Genomic DNA, 21,350 nt, shown 5'->3' on the forward strand with positions numbered 1-21,350 from the left:
GCCAGTTCGAAATGAAGTTATATAGCTGGGTATTGAATAAACAGCACTGAAAACTTCCATATGTCGTGATCAGAGAGTTAGATGCAATGGGAGATGTTTCGCTTGTTGCATCCTTAACTTACCCAGAGTGTTCTTGGGCTTTGCCGGAACAACCTTGCGGACAGGCAGGGTATTGGAGAAGGTCTCTACACCGTGTCTATGAGACTGCAGAGACTGTTTCTCGTGTGCGGCTTTGGTCTCCATCCAGCGTTGGTAATCTTCTCCTCCATGGACACCTGATCCATTCATTATGGGTAGACATTCTGCTCCCATCATCCTCTGCAAGAGGATTTTTTAGGCATAAGACATAGTTTTCATGTGTAAAAACAAACACTTTACTTCAACTATACAGTAACTCCTTGCTCCAGCTGTGCCTCTGTGATAATAAACTGTAAACTGAAAAGTTGTACGTGCCCCCAGGTTTCTGATTATTCTTTCCACAGCATTGTGGTCATTATCAAACAGCATTTTAATGACTTTATATCCATCTGTCTTTCATTTAGCCGTGAGTGGTTCTTACACCCCCAAACACCCTCAGGACTTAATTATACACATCATTAATGCAAGCATTTACAAATTTTCTAGCTACACTTGACACATTGTATCATTTTGTGGCTCTCATTGTTTTATTTAGGTCAAACTTGGTTTCTAACTCACCGTCTGTTGGCTCCCCATGAGAGCTGCAAGCTCAGGTGGCACAGGAAGTGGCTTGGCCCCAGGGATGGGGTCTGAGATGGTCAGGTTAGATTTAGAGGTGTGGTGTCCCAGCGTCCCCACCGCTCCTGAGCCCATCTGCTGAGCCAGAAGCATTGCCCGCTCCGGGAGTTTATTTGGGTCGGCACATGCTTGTTGCCACAATGGGATCTTATGCGTTAGCAAGTCTCTGCCCTAAAATAAACAATCCACGCCACAACAAGTATTAGCACCCGGCATGAGTGACAAACTTTACATACCTGCAAGAGAACAATTTAGAAAACCCATGTGGGTAAATCATGAATAGACCAATATAGACTCTCCATGTGAAAATAAACTTCAGTTCCTGCACAGCTAAGGTTTCAGGAGGGAGCTCTTCAACTGATGGACTGATAGAGGGAATGCGATAAAGTGTGATAAAGTGATCCCTCCTCACCTGCCGTTCCTCTGAAGCTCTGAGACATCCCTCTCTATCCTGATAACCTCCCCTCCCTGTAGGTTGAAGCCTGAAATAGCCTCATTACTCTGCCCTATGCACAGGCAGTGAGCCTGGCTGAGCGCTACGACCAGTAGCTGTAAAAGAGAGATGAGGAACGCCTAGAGACCTCCGAATGTAGAGCACAGGAAGTGCGATTTTATCTTTGGACTCTTTTGTGTAATTCAGATCATCTGCTTGAGAAGTGCATGGATGCTTATTTAAAACTCTGAAGACCCACATTGTTGTGATTTTTTTTGGTCATTTTTATAGTTCAGGGATAGTTCACCCCAAAATCAAAATTGTTGTTATTTACCAACTAAATTTTGGTTTGATACTCACAAATAGTTGTACTATTAACTTTTCAACTACATGTCAACTAACTGTCATTAAAGTGTTAGTAGACTGTCTGCTTAATATCTGCTAACACTTTATTTTGTTGGTCCCCCAACAGAGATTCTACTGACTATAAGTAACTTGGCAACTACAATTGTATTGTACTTATTCTCCTAACCCGAACCCTAACCTAAAAGTCTATTGACACACAGTCTTCTAATCTAATGACAGTTAGTTGGCATATAGTTGAAAAGTAAACTTATAGTTAGTAGAATGTCTAAAGTGGACTATCGAAAGTGCAACCTTCAATTGTGTATACTTTTCTTTGAACGATTGCTCTGCTCAAGATGCCTAAATCAAATATAAAACAATCTACAGGATGATACTATATTGACACCATAATGTTGTCCCAAACCGGTAGAGGACAATTTATGAAGAATCTTTAACGTGTCTGACAGATGATGACTACGATATGGTTATAATCAACCATTGTATGTCATATGCTAAACACAGCACTAAACATATCTGTATTCAATGATAATCTTGCCCTCCACAGAATATCTGAAATCTGATTTGCATTCACATTCAAATAAAGATATAAAAAAGGTATCATTTGGTTTGTGGGTGACAATTTGAATAGAGAATCAGATTTGACAACGGCACAAAAATGGTTAAATTCTTAGGTGTCCAAACCTGATCTACCGTCAAGATCTACCTTCCTGCAAAGTTCAGCTCCAACCCTGACCTAACAACTGAACAAGATACTTAAGAACTTGATTATTATAGTGTTGGATTAGGGTTAAATCTAAACTCTGCAGGTCTCCTGGAACAGGGCACCCCTGCTTTAACATAAGTGTGATAAATGTACTACACATTGCACTGGGTGAAAAATACAATTCAATACAGCTTTAACTGTATTTTCACAAGTTTGTTTGCCCATATAATCTTTAAGCTATTAAGGTTGAACTTATTTGGCTTTGAGTGAAGGGGCTCAAGGAAGCAGCTTCAAAAATAGCAAAATGCCTAAATGATGTTGGTGGAGCTGGGGAGGTGGAGGGATGCCAAAACAGCCGATGCCGGAGCAAGGTGGGCGACTGCTTATATGGTCCGCCAGTTAAATGAAAGATTAAATGGGTTCACTCATCTCGAAATAACATTTAGGAACTTCCCTTAACATGTCAAAACCTTTCTAATCGAATCTTTGTTTTTATTCTACTTCACTCTGTTCTGTCATAATATCTCTATTTGGCCAGCACAGGTCAGTACCACATCTACTGAGCCCCCATGGTCCTTTTCTAAGTCACGACCTCATACCACTCCACCCAAAGCAATTATCACTCGCCTGCCTGTCCGGCACCTGCAGACTCTGTCACGACCTCATTGGGTCCATGAAAGCACAAACGTTAGTGCTGTTTTCATTGCATTGAACACAATTGGCAGAACTTAAAGTCAATTTATCCATGCACATAATTTTTAAAATTCATGTACCTTCATAATCTTTAATCAAAAACATGAACTTCCCCTTCTCTTTGCAACAACATCATTTCATGTGATGTGATCTCACATGGAATCGCAGCAGTTAGTAAACTCCAATAATCCAATCAATTCCCAAAATCAAGTCCCGTCCTACATTTCACTCGGATATACTTCACAATAGGGATGAAAAGAGGAGCGCAATTTCCAATTCTTCATTATTTTAAATGCTGAAAAGTGTGAAGAGTCGACATGACATTCAGTAAGGTCATTAAACTATTGCCAAGTTGAAGCAACATCGTTTTAAAGGGCTAGTTCACCTTGAAATTAAAGTTTGATCATAATTTACTCATATTTACTCACATGTCATTCCAAACCTGTATTACTTACTTTACTTTAGTGGAACACAAATGCAAACTGATATTAAAATCCTGAACTATTATTCCCTAAAAGTCTTGCTCTGTCATACAGTAGTTCTCAAATTTAATTTATTTACATTCAAAAATGACACTTAGAGACATGTTGTGGCGGGTTTATCAATGCTGCTAAATGCTACTGGTTTACAGCACAAAACAAGTTTGAGAATGTAGGAGAGTGAATAAGTTTTGAGAGTTTTGAATGCAGTGTGCGAATAACCATTTAACATTAGCCTCTTCTTCATAAAAATGTATTGTAAGGCCAATATAGCACAAAAAAAAAGTATTCTATTATTCTAGCTCAGGGCTACTAACTGACATGTTGATATAGTTCAAATACCTCAAATAGTTTAGGCACTTGATCCTAAATTGCTCCAAAGGGATGACCCTGTATAAGTGTACTGTCACTTCGGATAAAATAATCTGGTAAATCTCACTGCCTTTTCATACAGACGCAATTTAGAGACCACTACTAACTACCCATTAGTTCTCAAGAAATCTATGAATCCTTCAAGCATACAACATGTATAAGAGGTCTCTTTTCCATTTTCTTCCCAGTGGTAAAATCTCTTAGTCATCAGAGCGTGAGAGAGACTCTTATACTTTCTTTGTTCCTTCTGCCCTCAGTTGCAGACGAGTGAGTAAGTATCAAGTACTGCTGCTATTGCATGACTGGCGTGGGCAACGGTGTTAAGATTCAAACATGACGAACTCTGGCAGATGGTCATTTAGTTCACATCACTTTGTTCTTCCTGTTCTCACAAAAGTAGATCATAAAGAAGGTGAGATTTGGCCAGTATTATGTAGAATAGACCCAATACAATTTTACCCAATGAAGTACCGCCACTTTGTCTAAAATATTTCTCTATTTGCCTGCAGAGAAAGAGTCTTCCTACACAAATGAAAACAGTGATTATCGTCTGAACAGTCTGTTCTTGTAAAAGTGGGCCACTCTCTGCCTGGCCCTCCCTTTTCCTTCTCCTTCTCTTGCCATCGTTGCTCCCAATGCTCTGTCTATCACCATCTCTGAAGAGTGGGCGTCACAGTAGAGGAGTGAATCTCACTTACTTGGGAATGACTGGTGTTCTTCTGCATGCTGGTGAATCCACCAGATCACTGAATCTCTACTCTATTTTTGATCAGTGTGAATGATCAAGTCAGTGTGAACGTAATGTCCTAAAAGAATAATCATCGTTCACTGCGTAATTATGTTTTATGTATGGACTGCACCACCTTGATGAAATCTTAATATGATTCATAAGTAATCAAAATGTCCCCAATATACATTCAAGCACATTCTCTAGCAAGCATAGTGGAATGATCAGCAATGAAATGCAATGAATGATATGACTGAATAAATGGAAATTGGGAGCAGAAACAACTGAAAACAAAATGTGGAGTTGTCCAAGTTTGTTATTTACTTGGCAAAATGGATACTTAATTTATAGTATATGATCTGTTTTAAGAGATATTTCATCCAAAAATGAAAATTATGTCATTACTTACTTAACTCAACTATCCCTTAAATGCTTACATTACATGACTGAAAGGTTAAAGACAACATTAAATAAAAATTGAACATATACTTTCTTAAAAGTCTGAAGTCTTATCAAATTTAATAATTTTCAGAACTGCTAATGTAACAAAGGCCAAGTTGACATAAACAAGGCTTTATAATATTAACAAAAATCAATTTAACAGAACAAATGATCCAACCAAATATGGATAAAATCAAATTAGTCTTACGATTATTCAGCTTTACTTGAAAAAAATGTCACAATGCGGAAGTTAAATGTGCTGTAAATGCCATTTAATGTTGTCTTTAACATTTAAATGTGCAAATAAGGGCTAAAATGCATGCTTAGTGCAAATTTTACTTAACTTAATTTCAGTGTTTCTGCCACCCAAATTTTCTTCAACATGACATGTATTCTCACCTTGGTGTGGTAGGTGCTGCTCGTTTTGGCCACTGCACATTGACGGTCAACAAGGAAGCAATACCTCCGCCTCTCTTCGGACAGGGCGTTCTTGTAGCTCTCAGAGATGTAGTTATCCAGCTCATTTTGTTTGCTGCTGATGGTCTCGACGTACTGAGGGACAGGGAAGGTGGCATGAAGCAGACAAAAAAAAAAAAAAAAGGCAAACAATGCCCAAGTTTGACTCAGACTGATGACTGATGTAACGTCATGCTAGGAGAAATTGACATGCACATTTCAAATGATAACCATGTAGGGCTTGCGGTTACTCTCATTGTATGATGGCAAATGGGAATGCTAAAGCTCAATGGTCCATAGCACACAAAGCTGGTGAGGGCTTATTTAGCCAGCCTATTTGGTTTGATCAGAGAATCCAAGTAGCAAAGAAGGTCATGTTCATTATTTAGCATTCAAAAAAATAAAATAAATTTAATTTTAAAAATGGATAACTAAAATAATCATAACATTAACTCAAACGTCCTATATAACAACAATAGAAATTACCAAGGCTGGTGCCTCGGTAGAGATTACACTACAGTCAAAACATCATCTAACAAGGACATACACCTTGCAGGAACTGGATCTGATCCAAACGCACACACACAGATGACACCTCATAAGGTTCCTCAACCTGTGTAGGCATCGTGATATCACAGTGAGTTATGCTGATTCCTTCCCACCAAGTGTAAATGAAAGAGGCTGGAATCACTGTTTGCAAGTCTATTATTAGTTTTCAGTTGGAAAAGGTCATTGCATCACATGAAATGTGTCACAGGTTCATAGTGATGTATGAATGTGTACAATATGTTCACCCAGACTCTCAATCTTTGAAGTGTCATGAGGTTAGTGACTTGCACAACTGAAATGAATAAAGCAATGCCTCATATGTAATTGGTACATATCCAACCAGCACCAAAACAGCTTTGAAGGTTTAGTTACTCTGATGCACATCAAATGCACATCAGATAGATGGTAATACTTTAGCATAAAACTCATGTGGGAAAGAAAGTGAGAAGTGAAAGAGTAAAAAAAAACTCATGTGGGAAAGAGAGAAGTGAAAGAGTAAAAAAAGGAGTGCTAAAGAGAAACAAAAAAACAGATGTTGTAGTGTAAAATATAAAAGCAGATATTGAGTTATCCAGCTAGTATACATCCAATCACCCTGTAGGTAAAAAACAAGATGTAAATGTAACAGGATTTCCAGGATTCTCTCTGATCATGAGTGGGAGTCTGGTCACACCGCTGACAGGTACATGCTCAGCACACAAAAACAGCTGATCGCAGAATATTTCTGCACACAGCATCAACCCAAAGTGTCAGTCACATCACATTATCAAGCTTGAAAGACTTCTTCATTTGACAACTTTATTTAAAGTGAACTGTGAATTGCTCAGCAAAAAATATTCCAGGAGACTGAAAAGAAAATGCTGAGGGCATGGTGGTTACACTTCTCCTCAAATAGCGTCTTTTCTTTCTAGGTTCTAACCAAAATAGAAACAACTTGGCAAAAATGTTGAAGGCATTTCCCTCCCCTTTGGAGTTTGGTTCTCCAGTGTAAACACCCTTAAAGAGAAACCCTTCATTTTTTTAAGACAAACTAGCATACTGTCAAGGTTCTGTCCCTTTGGTCTGGTTTATTCTTAGTTTGGTCTTTGTGTGAGCGAGGCTTGCACGCTTTCGTCCAATCGTGACATTGTATGTGGCTATGTGAGCCAAATCAGCATGTTATAATGATTTCTGAAGGGTCAGACTGATGTAATGGCTGTTGAAAATTCAGCCTTGCAATCACAGAAATAAATTACATTTTAAAATAATATTAAAATAGAAACAAGTTGTTTTAAATTGTAATAAAACAATCGTATAACATTTAAAAAATCTTACCAACTCCAAACCTTGAAGTGGTATGTAAGCTATAACATAGCTGTATTTGTGGGCAGCAGTAATTTAAGATGATTGAATCTCTATTTTGGAATTTGAAAATGTCGTAGCCCACATCTGCATTAGACTGCATACATTTATGCGCTAATGGATCAGATATGACAGTCTGTCTTTTTTCTCTCTGGATAATGACAGCACTATACAGCAGGATTTTCTTGGAATTGAATGACCCATGGTCAAGACCCCTTTTCTGCTCCTATTAAATATTCTTTCAGTGTCTGAGTCATGAAGAGTACATTTACATGTACAGTTCATGTACAAGCTGCACACCAAGATTAAAACTTGAGGTTCAGAAAGTGCACTTACACAACTGCAGACGTAGAACCAGTGAAAGTCCGTTGCCAGATACAAGTACAAAAATATGTTGTCACCAGGCAAAGCTCAAATGCATCATATTTCTGACGGATGTATTCTACAACTACATCTTATGGTTACCAAACTGCACCTGCACTAGTTCGTTTACACACACAAGAGTTTCAGTAGCAATGCTGGCAGTAATTCGCTTTATTTTATTTAGTGGTTAAGTAAAATGTATGAAAACTAGTGTTTTTTAATGTCAGCTTTGATAGATGTTTACTGCAATACAGCCTGAGGCAATAGGTTCACTCATGATTTATTTAAACAACTAAACTATATTTTCACCATCAGACATTTAAAGCATAGGAGCATGGCAAAACATGACATTCAACATCTGTATAACAATCTCATTTCGTGATTCTAGTAATAGACAGGCAGTGTGATTAGCATGATGTTAAGTACTTGTGAAGTAGCTAAAATGATCATACTCAACCAAGCAACAGTAAACACTCTTTAAATAGCTGTCAGGATAAAAACACTACATTCAACAGGTACTGTACTACTGCACTGTCATAGTGTATTTATATGCAGGACAGTATGTAGCCGTATGGCTCATTGTGGTGGAGTCGGGGTAAATGGGTTCAGAAATCATATTCAGATCAAATTCCTGCACTATGTGCCTTTAGTTTGATACCCAAGGGGAATACAAATGTACACACATATACACGCACAAAGATGATGTAACGTGGGTCCATATCCTACACTACTGCAGTCTGAAATCATAAGCGACACTCCAGTTGAAATCAATCTGCCTGCCCTCCGTGTGGCCTCATTTTAACACGTGCTGAATATGAATGCAGTGCGCCATCATTTCTGTGCATTATGATTCCTCAAGGAAACAAAAAGAGAAATGAGTATATTAAATTAGTCAAGGTATTCATTTTGGCAGCAGTTCTGTGGGAGAACTGGAACGTTTCTCTTTAGTAATCAGGGAATTGAAACGGTGTAATTTAATTGTTTCTTATATAAAACAAAACCTATATTATGTTTTAACAACTGTGAAAAATTACAAACTTCAAATTATAATAACAACAGCAGATTTACAGAATAAATAGAATTTTTCCAGAAAATATTAACTACTGTAGAATATTGGCATTTTTGGGGCAAATTGAGATTTTTTAAAAGGTTGATATTAAAATTTGATTTAGTCCAAAAAGATAAAAAATGTGTCATTTTACGAGGGAATTTACACATCAAAATATTACAAAGTAGAGTTTGAAAATGGATATAGATTTGGAATTACAAAGATTACATTTAAAAATTATTATTGTTTTTAAAGATTAACTTTTACCTTTTCTGACATCTAATGCTCACTAAGTAAATCTAAATGAAAAATACGGTAATAATCATGCGCAATTAAATATCCAACGTTGGCAATTTTTTAAATAATTATAATATCAGCAAATAATTGATATGGTACCAACGATCAATATTCCCTAAGGCTTGTAGTGTGTTTTGCAGTGTTCTGCTCATGGCATCTCTAAAGACAGACTCTCCACAGCACGATGCACAGCATGACCATGAGCCCCACATGTAAAATTCATCCATGGTTCATACTGAGCTGCTAAGTGGAATGAACACACTCACACACCTATAAATAATTGACAAAAGCTATTACAGAAGAGAGAAAAAAAATCACATTCATTGGGCATTTAAAGAAATCTCATGAGAGAGATGCCACATGTAGGGAACCACGGGAAGGGTTTACACCTACACAGTGTTTCCTCAGCTTTCAAATCTCAGCTTTCACAAAAAACAAACAAAAACAAAAAAATCCTGGGGAGCGTCTGGGGTTTATGGGCTGGGATCAGAGGCGTTTTGACTTGCAGCTCCAAATATCGACCAGCCCCTAACAATCAGAATGTGATTTCCATCTGTTTTCTAAATGCGCTTCTTTCTTAGAGCTGCATACGCATCTAACTTTAGGCCTTTGATCATTAGTCAAGAAAATAAGTACATCAGAGCCTCTGTTTCTGCTTGGAACTGAATCTGTTGAGGTCTATGGAGGCCTCCTAGAGCTTTCGTTAGACTCCAGAACAGAAACAGGAAGTTGTCTTCACTGTGTTCACCTAATTAATTTAAACAACCCACTCATCTTCTTTCTTTCTGTGTTTTCTCTTATACACACCTGTGGAGTGTGTTTAAAATGCAAGCAGAGCCCACAGCGTTTTATGCAACAGCGTGTTCCCACACCACTATGAGGAGCACACCTACAGCTAATGGCATGAACTGACCCCAGGTCAGTCCACAGCATAACACTCCCACTTCCCCCTGACCTCACACCTGGTGACGACGGTAGTGAGAGGCGTACGTTCAAAACAAACAGCGGCCCCGACAATTCAACCCCCGTACAATGAGGCCTCGGTGAACAAAAGCACAAGGACACCACACACAATGAAACCCACACAAAACAAGTACAATATTGCATGGAAGGGCTTCAGCCAAACAGAGTGGGATTTTCTTTAGCACCTAAAAGCCAAAGAGACTGAAACTGGAATGTTTTCTGTTTTCACAGCTTCTTGTCTGATTCAGTGCAAAGCAGGAGCACGAAAAGAGCAACAGCATATCATAAAGGAAAAATACACTTTTATCGGAAAATAAATAAATAATGAAAACATTTATAACCCCTGTAGATCCATAACTCACAAAATTCTGAAATAGATTCTGAAAAAATGCCTGTGCAAAACTCGCCGCCGACATGGTTATTTTTAATGAATCTTTCGATCCAACTGATAAATAGTATTATAATTGTAACAAAACAAAAATATGTTGGATAAATTAGCATAAATTGCCAATGTAAAAATGTTATCATGTGCATGTTTAATTTCTCATATCCTCTCAAGTGTGTTCAAAGGTGTATATTCAAGCTTTGAAGGGAGAAAAGGGTGGATTTATGGAGATTTATTTATAGAAATAGAGGGATTTATAGAATTCCCACGATATTCAATCCCAGCAGGAAGACTCAGTTGGATATCATGGATTGCACTCACATCAAAAACAAATTCAATGCCTAAGTTCTGGAACATTCCAATCTACTGCCAAACTCTGAGCATAGGGACATACATTTTTAAATATTGAATTGATTTATGCTTACTCATTTTGAAGAAATAATTCATCCGAAAATAAATTCTTTCATCATTTACTCAACCTCATGTTGTTCCAGACTTTTTTTCCATGGAACAAAAAGGAGAAAACATGAAGAATGTACTGGAACTTTTTTTCCATGCAATTATAAGAAATGGGGACTGGAGCTTTCAAGCTTCAGAAAGGATGCAACGCACCATAAAAGTATCATAAACTTCATACAACTCATTTGTTATATTTCAGGTCTTCTGTCAGGACAGTCATATTAAAGACTATGGACGAGAAGCTAAAATTAAAATCGTTTGGGTCTTTGGAACAACATTCTTCAAAACATCTTCATTTGTGTTACACAAAAGAAGGTCATATGGGAATAACATGAGGGTGAATTTTGACAAAATTTTTACTTTTGGCCGTAATTAGTCCACCAAAAAGCAATTATCTTTGTTGAAATTTGCGAAGAGCTGACTCACCTGCATCTCCTTGTCTCCATATTTGGAGGGGTTCTTGCTGCCCTGACTCTTCCTGCGCAGTTTCTTCAGTTCGGCTTGGCACTTCTCCAGACTCTCTCCTTTACTTTTGTGTTCGTTCTGATATTTCTTCAGAGCTGCCTGCCAGACGAAATAACACAGCTCTCATCACAATCAGCAGCTACCAAAATTCAAATGGACAAGACGAGGAAATTAATGGTCGCATTTCAAATGATCTATATCAAACATCTATTCCAGAAGAGTGGATGAATGCCAACTAGAATGCGGCAGTAGATGCGGCAGTATTCTTGATAACTTTATCCTAAGGACATCCTGAGGTTTAAAGGTTAAAATAAATGTTTAGCGTGCCCATGGTGAGTCAATTGTTTCTTAACAATGCTTAACTGAACTGAATCCAGAATCGAAAAGACCTGAAGGTCGTCATGTGTTCTTTACTAATGGGAACTTGGCTGAGTCAGCCCAATAAGGTCTTTCATTGTCCTCAAAGTGTCTTCCCAGAGCTCCCTGCTTCATGGATTCATTGTGTTTCAGACCAAGCCTCTTTGTTTTCACTAGTCTTCACTGCCAAAGCCTTCTGCTTCATTTGACTGAGCAGTTTTATTTTGCATCCTTACTATGTGTGGAACAAAAAAGCATGGGAGCATAGTTAATTATGTTTGTCAATGCTGGAAATGAGTGACCGAAAAAAAAATGGGCCTTTGATTTTTTTTGCAAATAAGCTTAGGGTCAATCTAATGCATTTACAAACAAGCCTGTTAGAGACTCAGTAAGAAGAATTCACAATCTGTGTTGCTGAAAGCCTCGTTTCAGATGCTCCGCTTATCTTTCATATTATAAACAGACTTCTCTCAAGTAAAAAAAAAGATCACTTTTCCTAACACAGACGAGAAGACTAGCCTTTTAGAAAATGTTACTGTTAATGGAGGTAATACTCTCACTTTCATTACATACAGTGAACTCATTTAATGCCTTATTGCATACTGTATTTGGGGGTAGATAAAGCCAATTAGGTAAAATGGAGAATAAATCTAGTTATGTTATTGGAAGTGACTATACATGTTTTAAAACAGTTAAATGAAGAAACGAGACAGAGAGACATCCCTTAACTTTACTAAGTTAGGTAAAAGAGAATCTTGAGAGAAATAATTTTGTGAGTGAAATCCAGTCATTGCGATCAGGAATTTCATGCGAGTGTGAAAGTTAAACACAGATTTCACAACTGGTTCAAGTTGCTCATGCGGTTTCGCCACGTTGACCAATAAAAAGCTGAAAGTGACTTCAACGTGAGCGAGCGGTGCTTTATGCTTCGTTACACTATTGACAGTAGACGATGAACCTTTTTTGCCGACACAATTTCAGCATCATTTTACAAATGTGACCGTACCTTAAGAAAGTGTTGGTGTGTGCTTATAAACTTACATTTAAGTAGCGAACATCCAATTCCACTTTTTTCTCAAGTTCTGTGAGTAGTTCATTGTGGAATGATTTCAGCTGAAAATTACAGTAGACAAATACAATTTATATTATACACACACACTACAGTACAATAGACCAGCAATTTTCCTCTCGTATGACAAATATTGATTCTGCATCTGATTACAAATTTACCATCAAACTCAGTCATTAACACTAGACAAAGTAGCCTTACAGAACCGAAACTGATGTCCTATCCATAATACTCCTTTGTTAACTCCATTTTCTGCCCCGTTATCATTTTCAGAAGGACTTAGATATGGTTTGTTTAACATCTGCAGCTGTGTCACACAGCACAGGAAAGTCTGTGTTCTGTCTAAGTTGGTGTGTTTACACATGTGACCATGGGCTATTGTCCTCCATGTATATACGGAAGCGTCTGAGTCGATGTGACATTTTGAGACGCCACTCCCTTCCATTTCCTTATCCTGGAGGCTAATGTGGCCTCTTAAATACAACCTGATTGTCTCAGTCATGTTGTGAGAAAATGTAATGAGAAAATGTGAGCCTATGAGGCAATGCGATCTTCATCACATTAATGATACTCACCATGTCCTCTAGCTGCATTTGGATCTGTCTGTGAACCTCCGCCATTTGAAAAAGCACATCCCCTTGAGAGAGAAGGAAAGAGAGATAGACGGATGAAATAAATGAAAATGTCATTATAATACTTTCGCATCTGATATCAGAACATCATGCAGTCAGACAAGGGTGCAGGGATGTGAAAAAAAGGAGGAAAAATTATGAACAAATTATGAACAAGGTGAGCTGACAGTCAGAGCTGGCGCCAGGGCACATAAATTAGCTTTATATTTTTTTGGGGGGGTCAGCGGCAGGCGAAATCACACATTTGTAATCGCTTTCTATTGCGTTTTCGTTTTTTTTTTAAGTTTTTGCAGCGGGGAGGGAAGGGGGGGGCACATTAACTCATTGTGGGGGGTGGGGGGGGGGCATGGCTCGCGAATGCCACCCCTTGGCGCTGGCCCTGCCGACAATCAAGCTATAGGTGCAAGAAAGAATCTGACAAACATGAGAACTCAAGAAAAAAAAAAACACCACAGTGTTAAACCATATTGTTTCATAAAAAACAAACAAACAAAAAACAAATGAGAGATCACACTGAAAAAGTAATATTAGTCTGAAATATTCTTCCATGAAGATGCAAACACAATAAAACATTCATGGGAAACAGTAAAAGCATATTGCAAGTGCATGTTTAATAAACATGAGAAACAAATAAGACTGAACAAAAAATGATAGAAAAGATGTCAAAAAGATCATGTTGTTAGCACACAGTTTTCTCATATCAACGTATCATTCTGTGGTACAAGAGAGAGAGAGAGAAAAAAAAGAAAATCGAAAGAAAAGCACAAATAAAGAGAGAAGAGGTGATTCATGCAGCCATTTGTGGCGTGTGTGTTGTGTTGTGCAGTGTCGGGGTACCTACATGCTGCCTCTTCTGATTAGGCAATGCATTGTAAAAAAAGGAACAAAAGACCTAGTTTGAGCAGGAACAAATGTACAGAAGACCTTAAGACAGTAAGAAAGAGTGAATAAGTAAAACCTCCCCAAACACTAAATGCATAAATAACACTGGCCAGAGGGCTTCCCTATTAGTCTCATGGGCACAATATCAAAGCAGTGTTTCCTACACCGCTATTTGCTGCTGAATCCATAATGCCACAGTGAAAAAATACAGCATTAAGCCACAAGGGCCATCAAAGTATGCAAGTGTTTTTGAAGGCTTTGAAGGCTCAGACTGGCTGGTGGCATCTTTGTAGGTGTGCTTATAAAGCCTCACATCATATTACTCAATCAAAGCAACCCTAAAACAAAACTTCCATTCATTACATTAGTGATACACCCTTCCACAGGGACAGAAATGATTGTAGAGTACTGCTGAGACATCTTCCTTCCTTCCATCCATCCATCCATACATCCATCAAACTGTTGTCTAACTCTGCATTAACCAGGTTTGAACTGGCTTGATAAAATAATGAAATAAAATAACATAAAACGCACACACAGTATGCAACAGAGACAGTATGCAACAGTATGCAGCATCAGCTGCAGACACTTTGAAAAGACAAGGCATTTACACACGAGTCAGCTGTAAAAGAACAATGACAGACGTTCACGTTCATGCACTCGCATGACATCTCTCTACCTCCTGAACTGGTAATGGATCCAAGTCTTCATAGGGCTGTATATGTGGAGGCAACTCATGCCTCATCCCATCATTGTTTGCGCTATGCATGGACGTGAATGATAACTCAGATTGTTCTGTCTGTTATTTTCCATATCACTAGATATTAAATACCTTCAATATCAATGCACATATTTATTTATATTTGAAATCCATGCACATCCCTCTGAGCTACAGAGCCACACAGTGTGTTTCATAAAGCATGACCCTGCCTGTCTTTGAATCCGTCAAGCTGGACCCAGGACAACTGCACCAGCCTGCAGTACATATCTAATCAAGCCTTCCCTTTAAGCCCTGCCTTCTGAGAAATAGAGGGACAGTCCGTTTTATACAGTTGTTTGAGTTCAAGGTCAGCAGACTGCATCCAACCAGTAACGTCCAACGAAACAGAGAGATTAATAAGGGTGGACATGCAAACACATATTACACATATGCTTATCTTGCTGTATCCATAATTTTTGTTGTGGTAGAATGAAGAAAACATTCGCATGAAAGGGGAAGCAGGCATGAATGTGACACTTTCTAAGGTACCAAACAAGAATAGCCATTGCTTTCTAATAGGAACTCAATTAAATATTCAGAAAGAACTTCATCAGATATTATGGGCAAGTGACTCATTTGACAACATTCAAGTGATAACGTTCAAAACAAAAAATTGTTGGTTTCTCTTTTATAGCTTTGAAGATGTAATGGGGATCCAAGTTATTCTTCATCTAAAGATGTTTCCTCAAAAATCCTTTAGGAGAAATAAACAAGGCAATTGTCTAAATACAGTAAAAGTATAGTGATATAAAATTAAAATGGATAGCATAGTTTATAATTTGGCTTTTGAGAAATTTGAGAAAATGAGAAAATCACATCTGAGCACAATTTGTGACACTGTTGAGATGTCTTCTGAAAGTCTATGCACATGTGAGATCCCTAAGATGTTTTTCTCAAGACGTTCGAGGAGAAACAACTGAGATATTAAATATCATCTGTGATTTTTTTTCAGTATACTGTATCAGGTTCATATAAAAGTGTACGAGTAACTGGAGACCCGCTGCTGCTGACCATGCCCTAGCCTCACCCGGTTGTCCCCAGTCCAGATCTCGTCTGTAGGTCGACACACTCTCATTTCCTGTCTAAGTCAGCACAATGGTCTGACACCACTTCCCGTCCTCATCCTTCACACCCCCGAATCTCTCTGCTCGGCAGGGCTCTAAGCCGCTTACCAGTAATCAGCACGGATCACAACATCTGCAGCTTTGAAAGACTTAAACATATTGTTGTCCGCTCTTAAAGGGCCGAATCAATTAAGGTACAGTCTGAAGAAACACTGGGGCATAGTCAGCACCCTAAAAAACGAACTACTAAAAACATTTTGGCTTGTTTGACAAAAACACATTACAAATACATTATTTAAATAAAGCACTGAGGACTTAGTAAGGAATAAATACAAAAAGATAAAGAGCTTAAAATGAGAATGATTTTTGATTTGCTGTGCACAAGTCAACATGAAACCCATTTTATTTTTGTAAAATTATACTTTTCTATGGACCCACGAACATGGCATGCAGGGTGGAGGTCAAAATATCATGGCCACGAATTAAGAATTTGTTCCCACAACTTAATTTGTTTCCTTGTTGGCCAAAATTTAACTAAAGCGAGGGAACAAATTAGTACAACGTGACCATGATTTAACTAAAACAAGGAAACAAATAAAAAAACGTGGACACAGATTAATAAGTCATGGGAATGAATTCTTAATTTGTGCCCACTTTTATTTTTAATTCCACATGTCATGTTTGGGGCTCCATACCTTTCAAAGTAAAACAGGATATTCGAGAGAAGAAGAAAAAACTTGGACTGACTGAGATGTGGCCTTTTTATATGGTTGGCGAAGCACTACAGCGGCATCATTGTATGACACCGTAAAGACTCACTGGGTCAACCTAACCTTTCCAAGGGAAGATGAGCCCTATAATGTACTCTCATCAGAAAGCAAGTGAGTGCTAGAAAACCTTCTTTTCCCTAATCTTTTTCTTCTTTCTTTGTCCATTCTTCTGTTGTCCTTATTAAACTAACTCAATTCTTCTTCTCCATCTCTTGTTGTTTTTAAATGATTTGACTCTTTCTGTGCCCTTGGTAGAAGTAATAAACACCAATATTAGGTTAATTATACAGAACACAGATGGATATGATAAACTTTAGTGCCTTTGGACCAAAGTCTCCTCTGCTAAATTCTCCAATAAGCTGGAAGACACTTTGCAGCAGAACTTTTATCATTAAAAAAACCTAGTGCACAGCTCTTTCTTTCCACTAAGCTCACATTTGATTGTATATCTATAAGCAGGACAAACAAAACAGTCAATCTGATCCATATGCTTCAATATAATAATCAGCCGTATTTGAATCTGTAAAACTCAGCGACCTAAAACGAAATGCGTTGATGCCTCATTGAGCTTGAAACTCCTAAATAATTATTTTGCGGACATTACTTGGTGGCAGAGGACTGTATACATGACTATTAGAGAGCAGCTGATGAGGTCGTAATGGAGATTGATTACTGCAGCAGAACAGATTTAGGGAGGGGTGTTTTGGGTTGGATGTGCTGGGCAGCCAAATTCATTTGATCAAATATCGAAGTAACATTATTACCATTGTCCATGACTATTGAACTTTATTCAGACCTACAGGTGGCTAAATAATGAATAATTTGAAGCAATAGCTTATGAGTATTAAACATCTCTATTTCCAAACCTAGTGATCTGCCTTATGAAACTATACCTACATAGATGTCTACCTTCAAAGTAAAATGTAACCCCATAAGCAACTGATTTAGAAAGCCCTACATTGGCAGCAACTAATTCCAATGGAGTTGGGCAATAGGATGTTGCTAAGCTAACAAAAAGATACTCTAATGAGAGTTAAAATTCAGAGCACACCCATACCCATCAACACTCGTCTGCCATTTTACTATTATTATTATTTTATTCAAATTTATATTCATTTTAAGGCTTGTCGCAATTCATTCTGGAATATTTTAGAAGGCAAGTACCTACATGATGCCTTAAAATGCTGTCTAAGGTAGCTCACTGGGGGTTTGGAAGGCTTAAAAGTTACAATAACATAAATATATTAATGTTCATGAGCAAATTTTCCTCTATAGCATGACTCATTAATTTGTCTACCTGTGAGAGGATGAAATGCTCTTAAAAGAATGTTCTCCAATAGCAGCTCTGATGCAAGTCACAGCAGTGGATCCATCGCCAAGCGACGACTCTGTTTGCAATGGCATCTGTAGCAGCAATTATCAGCTCTGTGATTCATTCCTCAGAGGTGTTTGAGCCATTTGCCTTTTTTTTTTTTGTATGTGTGCTTGTTTGTGTGTGGAGGGAGAGATACCCAGAGGGTGAGACAATGGCTTTCAGTGTGGTGAGGAAATACTCAAACCATGTTATAACACTACAAATCCCACCTACTTGGAGTGAAAATTAAACTTAAAAGGTGAAAGGGAGTAAGGCAACCCATACTCTGCATTTAACCTATCTAAGTTAGTGCACACACATAAGGAGTAGTGAGTAGAGAACTCACACACTGCATACCGTGGATACACACACAGTGCGCAGCCATTTTTGATGTGGCGCCTGGGAAGCGATTGGGGGTTAAGTGCCTTGCTCAAGGGCACCTCAGTCATTTCCTGCCGGTATTGAGAACCAGACTCTCTAACCATTAGGCCACGACTGCCCCGAACTTTGTCTGTGCCAACCTGCTGCTGCGCTCCCAACATCAGAACAGAGTCAATCACATAATAAAGTGCTATTTCAACTGTTCCTGTGGTGAGCAGGAATCGAAGGTTTGAGAACAGAGAGAGAGAGAGAGAGAGAGAGAGAGAGAGAGCTGTATATATCTATACAGATAAATATTTCCACGGTTCTTAAATGTCTCGTTGAATGTTTATTTTCTTTTTATTTGTTTTTAAGTTTATGGTATTCTATTACGTTTTATTGTATATTCCGCACTGAACATCTTAACTATTAACCAAAAAACACACATGACATGCAGTGCTCAATTTAATTGTGAACATTTAACATTGTGAAATAATATTGCTGCTATTTTAAAATAACTAGGTTAATATATTTTAAAATGTAATGTATTCCTGTGAGGATTACTCAAGTCTTTAGTGTCACATGATCATTCAGAAATCATTATAATATGCTGATTTGGTGCTCAAGAAACATTTCTTATTATTATCAGTGTATAAAAACAGTTGCTGCTCAATATTTTTGGTGAAACTATGATACATTGTTTTCAGGATTCCTTGATGAATAGATGTTTTTTTTGCAACAATGTAACAGTGTAAAAGTCTACTCTTTACTTTTGATCCATTTAATGCATCCTTGCTGAATAAAAAGCATTAATTTATTTATATAAAAAAAAAATCTTACTGACCACAAACAGTAGTGTAGAATTTTGTAAAAAAAAATTAACTTATTTGTAATATATACACAAATCAATTGTGGTTTTATTCCTTTGGCTAAAATTATTTTATTACTTTATTCAGCCCGGTCAGAAAAGGCTAATGGTTTTGCAGATGTGCAATTTTTCTTCACTCTAAATTAATTTAATGAGTGATTTAGCCTTCGGGCCACTCCATAGATGAAAAATAGCATTCATTGTGGTGTGCCACAGTAGCAAAGAAGCTAAAGATACAAATGCTACATTTTTGGACAGGAAATCCGATCTGTGAGGCATATTTTAAAGGATTTATTTAAATAGCTTATCAAAAATGAGACCGGATGTGTTGCTGGAGCATTTCAGTTTGCACCAAGATTTGCCAGCATTAATTATTCAAACACCCCAGAGTTATTTTGTGACTACAGCCAGAGCAAGATGCTTGCAGACGCAATTAATCGTGTTTAGTCAGAGAACACAGTTGCCTTTCTGCAAACATTTGTGCTTGAGCGAGAATATCCAGGATTTAGACTAATTATCAGCACAAACAGTTGTAATTTGATGGAAAACTCCCAAAGCTAAAACTACAAACGTGAGAAGACAACGACCTACTGGTATCTCACATGCATGACGACTGATACCCCTATTTGGGCAGGAGGAACAGGAAGCCGTTTAGTATTCCTCACACTCGTGCAGCATTGAAAAGGCAGACAGGGGAAGCTGTTTTTGGAAACACATGACATCACCAAGGAGGCATTCTGGGACTCTAAATCCACAGCACGGGCCGCATTCACATTACTCTTGCTCTCTCATTCTCTCTCTAGCGGACCTTCTCCTGTTAAGGCAAGTGCTTAATCTATTTTTAGCTCACGACTCCCTCTCTCTCCTCAGGCCGGCTGCGTTCCTGCATCAGTGCGTGGGCTGACTGCGGGCGGTGGGTGATGCGATACGCACAAGTGCTGCATTGAAGAATCACTGTGCATCTCTCTTCACAGCGAGAGATCGCGAGTTATTCAGAGTTGAGGATGCGATGAAGAGGAAGAGAACAGCACTTAATGTAATCTCACCATTATCCACAACCCCGAGAAAGAAGCTCTTGCAATGATAAAAAGGAATTTCATAAATTTTGATTACTTCCACTCATTTAATTTTATAACTAGACTGATAGGATTTAAGCCTGACATCATTATATATATTTTGTAAATCAACTGGGTGGGTTGCACGACTGACTATAGTTGACTTATCGTTCTTAAAGGAATATTTCCCTCAAAAATAAGAATTCAGGCATCATTTACTCTCTCTCAAGTCGTTCCAGTTTTCTTCGAACTGCAAAGAACACTAGCCAACCAATGAGATTCGTGCTTTTAGTCACAAGCCCAAAAATGACGCAAGGGCAAGAAAATTACAGATATAGTTTTTGGGTTAAGTCTCCTATTAAGGAAATTCTGGGCTGGTTTTAAGTTCACCTTTTACAGTTTACAAGTTCATTTTTTACAGTGTAAGATGCATGTTTGCATTCAAAAGAACATTTTGAACATCACAGTGTCTTACAATCACAACACTCATGGTGGGAGTTAGATGTGATGCAGTGTTGCTTCATTTAAAGCAACTTTTCGTAGAGGATAAATGTTTAAAAAAAATCAAAAATATATATATAAAAATACAAAATAAATATATGTAATATAAATACAAATCATAGCACAGGCCTGTTCCTACATAAATAAATTAGTCAACTGCACTAATCAACTAGGTTGTTGGATGACTAGTCGACATCCATTAGAAATAGTATAACATGGGGGACAACAAGTGCACACACACCTCAGGCATGTGAACTGCTACCCATTATGCTTTAGGTCTTACATTATTAATGCAGCCGCTGTGGTGCACATCCTTTAAAACCCCTCCAGTCCATCTCAGAGACATGCTAACAAGTCCATGAAGACAGGAACATCTTGAAGC

At 38.0% G+C, this 21,350-nt stretch overlaps 1 protein-coding gene across 8 annotated transcripts in view; it reads right to left on the reverse strand.

Annotated features, from left to right (window-relative positions):
• Nucleotides 1–21,350, reverse strand: part of baiap2b (BAR/IMD domain containing adaptor protein 2b) — a 51,713-nt gene that overhangs the window by 10,367 nt on the left and 19,996 nt on the right. For 7 of the 8 annotated variants that reach the window (XM_079594396.1, XM_079594397.1, XM_079594400.1 and 4 more), the window contains 6 exons: nucleotides 13,298–13,359; nucleotides 12,695–12,766; nucleotides 11,258–11,395; nucleotides 5,370–5,522; nucleotides 697–927; nucleotides 123–318 (listed from right to left, as the gene is read on the reverse strand). In XM_079594396.1, coding sequence (XP_079450522.1) covers nucleotides 123–318; nucleotides 697–927; nucleotides 5,370–5,522; nucleotides 11,258–11,395; nucleotides 12,695–12,766; nucleotides 13,298–13,359 — 852 coding nt within the window. Of the gene's footprint in view, nucleotides 1–122; nucleotides 319–696; nucleotides 928–5,369; nucleotides 5,523–11,257; nucleotides 11,396–12,694; nucleotides 12,767–12,883; nucleotides 13,005–13,297; nucleotides 13,360–21,350 lie in introns of those variants that run through there. The other variant, XM_079594403.1, reaches the window with a different exon arrangement.

The sequence above is a fragment of the Phoxinus phoxinus genome (assembly GCF_949152265.1).
Source record: "Phoxinus phoxinus genome assembly, chromosome: 21".
NCBI lineage: Eukaryota > Metazoa > Chordata > Actinopteri > Cypriniformes > Leuciscidae > Phoxinus > Phoxinus phoxinus.